Source organism: Alligator sinensis, unplaced genomic scaffold (assembly GCF_000455745.1).
Source record: "Alligator sinensis unplaced genomic scaffold, ASM45574v1 scaffold857_1, whole genome shotgun sequence".
Classification (NCBI taxonomy): Eukaryota; Metazoa; Chordata; order Crocodylia; family Alligatoridae; genus Alligator; species Alligator sinensis.
This window is the reverse complement of record NW_005842439.1, coordinates 396,453-405,488: the sequence shown is the minus strand read 5'-3', so window position 1 is coordinate 405,488 and position 9,036 is coordinate 396,453. Positions and strand designations below refer to the sequence as shown.

Here is a 9,036-nt window from a genome sequence, read left to right as displayed (position 1 = left end):
GCTGAAAGAAGTGGACACCGAACAGGACAAAGGCAGCATTGGCTTAGACCCACAGCTATAAACATAGTTTCCCTCACTGTGTTTCTAGTGACAGGACTCCTAATATAGACTGCATTTGAAAATCCTCCTCTCTTTTTCAGACATGCTGTTTATTCACACTTCACACCCTTAGAAGGTGAAGCCTGACTAGATTTAGTTTTACTCTGTGGGTTTATTTAGCACTGCTGGACTGGCTTCAGCATGAGGATGTATGCTGGAGATTGCTGACAGCTGAAGGGAGGCATTGAAAGAGTCTTGAAGAGACTTCAATTTGTTTTAGGAGAAAACATGTTATGTATAGTAAAAATAGGAGACTGTTGTTCCTGCCTTGGCCATTCATTGGCTGTGGGACTTTGGGCAGCTCAGTGCGCCTACTTATACTTCATTTCCAAAATTCAATGTGGCATAATCAAAGCTGGGGAAAACAACAGCTCCATTTAGTGAAAAATGTCCTGGTTTTGAAGTTTGGTTGTATTACTTGTATTACAATATGAATGAAATAGGAGAGGGAGAGAAATTTCCATTCCAGAATAGCTAAATGGCCTGGTGGTTAATGTACTAGCTTAGGGTTGAGGAACCCAAGGTGGAAGTCTCTGCTCTGATTATGTGGGACAGATAAAACTAAACTAAAACTGGGGTCCCTCATGTTGGCTGTTTGGGAGTCAATGGGTCTCTCCATCTCTGAGTAGAAACCACTAGGCCCTGAGACACCTACCCAATGGAAATTTCCTCTCAAATGATACATTGCTTTGAACCATTTTCATTTGGACAACTTAGCCTTCTTCAGTGAGGGAGTGGGAAGAGAAAATTTTGCAAATCTGGGGACAGTCAGTGGACACACAAGCAGAATTGAAACGTTACCTTCAGCATCTGGAGTGTGTTTGGAATCTGCAGTGAATGAACCAGGAGCAAGCCATTGCTCCCATCCAAATGTACAAGGCAGGTATTGCCTATTCCCCAGATTAACCATGCATATTGCTTCCTCTAGTTCAGCAGTCGGCAACCTTTTCTGACTGTGGACTGGAATAGCCCAGCTTTGGTTCAAACCAGGCCAGCTAGAACCCAGCTGCTGCCAGCGCTCTTTCCTGTCATCTCTTCTCTTTGTCACTCATCTACCCAGCTGCAACATAGCACAGGTGAAGCCTTTACCACCGAACATTTCCATGGCCCAGTGCAACTGAAATGTTCCCTCCATGGCCTGGGTCCAGTGACTCCAAGGGCTGGATCTGGCCAGCCAAACATTGCCTACTCCTGCTATAGATGGCATTCAGTAGAGGGTTAGGCTCTTATATTAGAGGGAGATTGGACATTGAGAGGTGGCTGTAGGATAAAGGATTCAAGCTGGGCTTCTCATATCAGTTCAAGGGAGTTTGATGCCCCAATTCCATTGAATAGCAATTACAGTTGAACAACTGATTCATGAAGGTTCCTCTAAAAAGCACATCTAAATGTTCCCCAGAAAGAGTATTGTATAAAAGTATTGCTCAGGCATGCAGGGATGAAGAAGGCCAAAGTGCAATTGGAGTTTCAGCAGCAAGGGATGTGAAGGGTAACAAGAAGGGTTTCTACAAGTATGTCAGCAACAAGAAGAAGTTCAGGGAAAGTGTGGGTCCCTTAGTGAATGGGGGAGGCAGCCTAGTGACAAATATTTTGGAAAAGGATGAAGTGCTCAATGCCTTTTTTACCTCAGTCTTCACAGGCAAGGTCAGTTCCCAGACTACTGCACCTGGCAGCACAGTTTGGAGAAGAGGTGAGGAGCCAACAGTAGCAAAAGAACAGCTTAGGGACTGGTTAGAAAAGCTGGATGTGTACAAGTCCATGAGGGCAGACACAGCGCACCTGAAAGTGCAGATGTGATTGCAGAGCCACTCACTGGCCATTATCTATGAAAACTCACGGCAGTTGGGAGAGGTCTCAGATGATTGGAAAAAGGCATATATAAGGCCCATCCTTAAGAAAGGCAAAAAGAAGGATCTCAGGAACCACAGACCAGTTGGTCTTACCTCAGTCCCTGGAAAGATCATGGGGCAGGTCGTTAGGTAATCCATTTCTAAGCATTTGAAGAAGGTGATTAGGAACAGTCAGTATGGATTCACCAAGGGCAAGCCATGCCTGACCAACCTGATTGCCTTCTATGATGAGATGACTGGCTTTGGATGCAGGGAGAGCAGTGGACGTGATATACATTGACTTTAGCAAGGTTTTTGATTTTGTCTTCCACAACATTCTTGAAAGCAAGCTAAGGAAGTATAGGTTGGATGAATGTACTGTAAGGTGGATAGAAAACTGGCTGAATCATCAAGCTCAAAGGGTAGAAATCAATGGCTCGATGTCTAGCTGGCTGTCAGTCTCAAGTGGAGCACCCCAGGGGTTGGTGCTGGGATCAGTTTTATTCAATATCTTCATCAATAATCTAGAGGATGGGATGGAGTGCACCCTCAGCAAGTTTACAGATGACACCAAGCTGGCAGAACTAGTAGATGCACTGGAGGGTATGCTAAGATTCAGAGACTCCTTGACAAATCAGATCAAAAGAGGAGGATTGGACCAAAAGAAATCTTATGAGGTTCAATAACAAGAAGTGCAAAGTCCTTCACTTAGGGTGGAACAATCCCATGCACCGGTAAAGACTTGGGACCAACTGGCTAAGCAGCAGCTCTGCAGAAAAGGACCCGGGGGTCACAGTGGACAGTAAGCTGGATATGAGTCAGCAGTGTGTCCTTGTTGCCAAGAAGGCTAACAACATACTGGGCTGCACTGGTAGGAGCATTGCCAGCAGGTCCAGGGAAGTGATTCTTCCCCTCTATTCTGCACTGGTGATGCCACATCTGGAGTACTGTGTCCAGTTTTGGTCCCCACACTGCAGAAAGGATGTGGACAAATTAGAGAGAGTCCAGTGGAGGGCTACAAAAAATTAGGGGGCTCGGGCACATGAATTATGAAGAGAGTCTGAGGGATCTGAGCTTTTTTTAGTCTGGAGAAGAGAATACTGAGGGGAGATTTAATAATAGCCTTCAAGTAACTGAAGGGGGGGGTCCAAAGAGGATGGAGCTGGACTGCTTTCAGTGGTGGCCAACAACAGAAGAAGGAGCAATGGTCTCAAGTTGCAGCAAGGGAAGTTTAGGTTAGATATGAGGAAAACTTTCTTTCCAGGAGGGTAGTACAGCACTGGAACAGGTTACCCAGAGAGATGGTGGAATCTCCATCCTTTGAGGTTTTTTAAACACAGCTAGACAAAGCCTTAGCTGAGATGATCTATTTGGGGATGGTCCTGCTGTAAGCAGGGAGTTGGACTAGATAACCTCCTGAGGTCCCTTCCAACCCTAATTTTCTGTGATTCTGAGGGTGTTCCTGGACACAATCCTAATGAGTGAGGCCTGGCCTGAACTAGGGTGTGTGGAGTGCCAGGCTGCTATGGGACTAAGCATGGAGTTGGCGAGTGGTGCAAAGTCTGAGGCTAGAAGACAGTGGGACAGAAGGACAGAGACCAGAAGGCCCGTGAGGCTGGTGCATGTCAAATAGCCTTCCAATGTGTGTCAGTGGCTCGTGCCTGACCTTTGATTGATACTTATGAGCAGGACCTTTCGTTACCATACGATGAGACTGGGGCCTGCATGGATGGTATACTGGATGTGGCATCAAAATAATCAGTGCCTGGCTCCCAAGAGGCCAATAAAGAAGGAGACCATGGCCCCTAGCTTCCCTCTTATCCAGTCTACATGGTGAACTGTGGATCAGATTCTGTGTATAGAGGCATCTTGCCCTTCTGCTGTCCATGTGGGACCTGGCCTGTGGGTGAAAAGAACTCCCGGTCAAATTGCTTCATTGCTATTAAGATACCCATTAGTGGCTTGTTTCATTTTAAATGTGAGATTGAAAGATAATTAATGGGAAAAATAAATAGAGAAGAAAGATCCATTAGTGTGAAATCCAAAGAATGCTGGTAAAATAAAAGAAATATTAAATTCAGATTTGCTAATGCTCACAAATGAGTCTTACACTCAGAGGCATTTCTGTTACCTGCTAGCATTTTTATTTAATTAAATGTAGGAGATTGATTAGACATATAATTTCTGTTGTTTTAAAAAGCTAAATTGGCTTGGGAATCTGTTTATGGCACTTAAAAAATATAAATCTGGGTGTTGGTTCAGACAAGGGCAAAATGGGAACTATCCAAAATGTTCACCTATAGCTTAAGCCATTATCTCAGTTTTCCTGAGGTTTATCAACATTTGGTTGATGTGTGTCTGTACACCTGTGCGTGTGTATAATCCCAATTCAACCTGCATCTAGGAAGAACAGGAAGTTGTTCATAAGAACATATCATTTAGCAATTCCCACATGGCTGAGATAATTTTGGATGCTGAATGTAAACTAAGACACTGAAGTTAGGAGGTTGTGCTTGTTGTACATGAATATGAAAAGGAGAGTTTTACAACTAAACCTGATTATTGGGCATCTTAAAATTTGAGAACTATTTATGGCAGTGACACTGATTCACCATGACACCTGAGACAAGTCCATGGTGGACTACTTTCTGTACTTCAGTTTCCTCAACTGTAAAATGTGCTTAATAATACTTCAGTGATATATTAGGTGTTTGGAAGGTGAGTTGTTTAGCAGTTATAGACTTTGAGTTATAGACATTGAGATCTTCAGCTAGAATATGCTAGAAAAATCCAGTGTAGTATTTTTGTTTTATATACAATCAAAGGCATTCAAAAGGATGTTACCAAGGAATTTTAGCCAGAAGTTTTTGGGTTATACAAGATACATCTTAGAAAATATTGAAGGTCCCCATTCTTCTCCTCCCCCAGTTTTAGCCAAACCCAATATTCTCCCGAAGTGTTGTGAACACAAACCAGATAGGACTGAACAACAAAGAATCGGACAGTGAACTGACTAGTAATGGAAGGTGGAACTGACTAGTCTGATTTTTCTTCCTAGAGGGAAGGAGATATGAAAGTAAACAGCTTTTTGGTAAAATGGAACCTGCTTTGTAGAAAAAAAGTTTCTTTCCTTTCTTTTTTGTTTCCCTTTTCACTTGTAGCGTGCAACACTCTGCTAGCATAGATTGTGCTTAGTTATATCATGATAGGATTTGTCTCATAATTTCTAACTTGATGGTCCCCACCTTTAAATACTCGATCTGCTGGCAATACTCCTACTAATGCAGCCCAGTATGTTGTTAGCCATTGGCAACAAGGGCACACTGCTGACTGATAAATAAGATATAACTATATGTAGACCAATATATTTAGGCTGGAGGTGGTTAAAGATTTTTCACAGGAATAAGTTTTCAGTGAAAAATGCAGTTTCCACATGAACAAAATTTTAATTTTACCAATTTTGTTTTGTTTTGATCCAAGCAATCTAAATGAAATATTTCATTCTGCATCCTTCATCCTGAATTGGCATACTTCAGTTGGTTTCCCTGACTCAAAATGTTTTCTTCCAAGCTAGCGCAACACTAACCCAGTCCAGGGTGACCCTCTCTCCTATGGTCTGAGCTCCTTGAAGGAAAGTATGTCCACTAATGCAACAAGGCTCCCTCTCTTACTGGGCTGCATGGTGGATTGTGGGAAAGGTGATCCAGCCAACAAGCCTGGCCCATAGGAAAGAACAGGGGTATCAGATAGGGGTCTGTGAAGCAGGCTGTATTCGATTCAGATTTGGCCCAAATCAGGGACAGTGATTTGATTTGTTGATTCAGATCACTGCCCCGATTCGATTTGGTAGAATAGGAATCTGAAGATTCAATGCTGATTTGGAGAATCAGTGATTTGGACATAGACACAGCTTTAAAAGTTTTTTCCACATACCTTGAGGTAGCAGGTGCGACTCATGATGGCTGCAATGCTGGGGTGCATGGAACGTCCCACAGGAGTGTGGGGGGGCCCTCCATGTGCTCAGCGGTGAACCCAGAAGCGGACCGGAAGTACTTCTGGTCCGCTTCCGAGTCTGCCGGGGAGCACATTGGGCCCCTCCCCCATGCCTCCCTGGCTCGGCGATCAGCCACAGGGGGACCCTGGGTGCACCCCCCAGACCCAGGAGGCACCAGTCACCGAGCCAGGAGGGCACGGGGCCGGGGGGTCTTGCGTGCTCCCTGGTGGACCTGGAAGTGGAGCGGAAGTGCTTCTGGTCCACTTCCGGGTCTGCTGCCAAGCATGCTGGGGAGCCCCCTGCACTCCTGTGAGACACTCCATGCACCCCAGCATCGCAACATTCACGAGCCACCTGCCACCTAGAGGTATGTAGAAAAAACATTTAAAGCTGTCTCTATGTCCGAATCTCCGAATCTCTCCGAATCGATTCAGAGGGTTCTGATTCGATTCAGAGAGATTAAGGGTCCTCTGGTTTCATTTGGATTTGGAGATTTGGCCACTGAATTGGGCTGAATCTCCGCTGAATTGAATCAGGGACCAAAGCTTTGCACAACCCTAGTATCAGGTTGCTGAAAAATGAGTCCCAAGAGGCAATAAACCACAAACAGGCTTATACCACAGTGCAGGGTAATGCTGAATTGACTCAAAATGAAGATTTTTTAGTCATTTATATCAAAACAAAAGATATTGATTCAAGAATGTCAAAAATGTCTCATTTTGATTGAAAATCAAGTAAAAACAATCAGATTTTAGGCCTTGATTGGGAGGAAAACAAGTGTTGATTATCAGGAATCACCAGGAGATGGATATTAGAATTTTCACACAGCTCTCTTTCATGCTAGATCAAGAATAAATATGTAAATTTGATAATTATCAATAGATAAATAAATATGTATGTATACACGAGTGTATACACACACATGCACAGCTGCCTGTCTATTTAGCTGTCAAATTTTTATTCACATTTCTGTTAATACTTTGTTGTAGACCCTCCCCAAAATCCTGGATAAAGTGGCCACTCCATTCATCATGAGCAGCTGCAGTTTCCTTGTGGAGAAGTCCCGTGCATCGACAGCCCGAGTGGTTGTGTGGCAGGAGATTGGTGTGCTGAGGAGCTACACGATGGAAAGCACATACTGCGGCTGTAGTCATGGGCTCTACAAAGTGAGTACCTCTGTTGAGAAGACTGGCCCTTTCCTCCTTTCTTTTGTGGTACCCATTTTAATTTGCTGCTTTGAACTTGGGTGACTGTTCACAGTTTCATGACTCCCTGAGCCCTTCAGTGAAGTGAGTTCCTGAATATTTGCTGGAATTCCTTGTCATTGCTTGAGAGCGCACAGATGTTTCCAAATTTGTCTCCGCAGCTGTGTGCCAGTCACCCCTTGACTTGTTCTCTTTAATGACATGGTACACCATCCACTCTCCAGCCTCACTTAGCAGTAAAAGAGACAAAGCCTGGTTCTTGTCTCTCATGCTGTAGTGTAAATCAGGACCAAATCCTTAGTTGCTAGATTACAGTGGGGTAAAAGCAGTGTAAATCTTTGGGAATCCAACCCCAGATAAGATGTTTTCTGGGTTTTATGACTAAGGAGGAGTCTTTTTGAAATGAAACAACCCCATATCTGCTTCATTGTAGAGAAGCATGGTTATGGCAAAATGCTGTCACAGTCGCCTCCTGTTACAGCCTTCCCCTCACCCTGGGGGTAGTCTGTTCCTCCTCTCTATCTCAGACGTCTATCTTTCTGGTTGTTGAGCAACCCACTCGGCCTGCATGACAGGCCTCAGCTGAAAGTGTGGAGGAATTGTCTCATCACCTGTCTGTCAATTTGGTTACCATGGTCACTGTGGTGGGCAGGCAGCCCCCTCTCCCCCATCTGTTTCAGGTAACCCTGAGTTGTAACCCGAGCTGGAGGTGTTCCTGAGGGAAGGGGAGCCTGCTCCTCCTTTTGTCAGTTTCCCTGCCTCTGCAGGTCATGTGAGTGGTTCTCTCACCTGTCTGTCAACCTGGTTGCCTGGGTCACCCTAGCCCCTATTGTTTGGGCACCTACCTCATGGCAAGGGGGCAGGGGCCCACATCACCAGGTGACCAGTATTGCTTTTTAAACTGATTGGTTGGCATAAGAAACACCTGCCTGATTGAACCTGGAAGGAGAGGTCACTCCAGGCATCAGCCAACTGAGTGGTTCTCTCACCTGTCTGTCAACCTGGTTGCCTGGGTCACCCTAGCCCCTATTGTTTGGGCACCTACCTCATGGCAAGGGGGCAGGGGCCCACATCACCAGGTGACCAGTATTGCTTTTTAAACTGATTGGTTGGCATAAGAAACACCTGCCTGATTGAACCTGGAAGGAGAGGTCACTCCAGGCATCAGCCAGCAGGCATCAGCCACCATGCTTCTGGTGGGAACTTAGTGATGAGGTCACAACAGGGATATATAGGTTCCTTCTTCCTGGAAGAGGAAGATGCATCTTGAAGAGCCATTTCTGGCATCCATCCTGGAGAAAGCCCGGATGGAAAGCAGGGAGAGAGCTCCCAGGCTGGAGCCCTAGGCTCTGGGGGCGGGCAGGGGAGAGCAGCTGAACTACTGTCACTCTCTCCCTTCCTCTCTTTTAACTGGTCATACTACAAACTGCCTGCCTCCAGAGGAAAGCTCAACCCACCTCTGGATGATATTTGTGAGTAAACCTATCTACTTGAAACCTATCTAGAAACCTTCTTGAAACCTGACAATCTTCACCCCAGGGTACTCAAGGAGCTGGCGAGCATCATAGCCCAGCCTCTAGCGCGGATCTTTGAAAACTCTTGGTGCTCTGGTGTAGTGCCCGAAGACTGGAAGAAGGCCAATGTGGTGCCTATCTTCAAGAAAGGGAGGAAAGGGGATCCGGCTAACTATAGGCCCATCAGCCTGACTTCTATCCCGGGGAAGATCTTAGAAAAGTTTATTAAAGAGGCCATCCTTAATGGACTGGCCGACGCCAACATCTTAAGGGATAGCCAGCACGGGTTTGTTGCGGGTAGGTCTTGCTTGACCAATCTAATTTCCTTCTACGACCAGGTGACCTATCACCTGGACAAGGGAGAAGAGATTGATGTCATATATCCTGACTTCAAA

At 45.3% G+C, this 9,036-nt stretch overlaps 1 protein-coding gene across 3 annotated transcripts in view; it reads left to right on the top strand.

The window, feature by feature from the left end:
• AGBL1 (ATP/GTP binding protein like 1) overlaps nt 1-9,036 on the top strand; it is a 403,598-nt gene that overhangs the window by 232,320 nt on the left and 162,242 nt on the right. For all 3 annotated transcript variants that reach the window (XM_025211966.1, XM_006030348.2, XM_025211967.1), the window contains exon 21: nt 6,912-7,088. In XM_025211966.1, the coding sequence (XP_025067751.1) occupies nt 6,912-7,088 (177 nt within the window). The remainder of the gene's footprint in view (nt 1-6,911; nt 7,089-9,036) is intronic.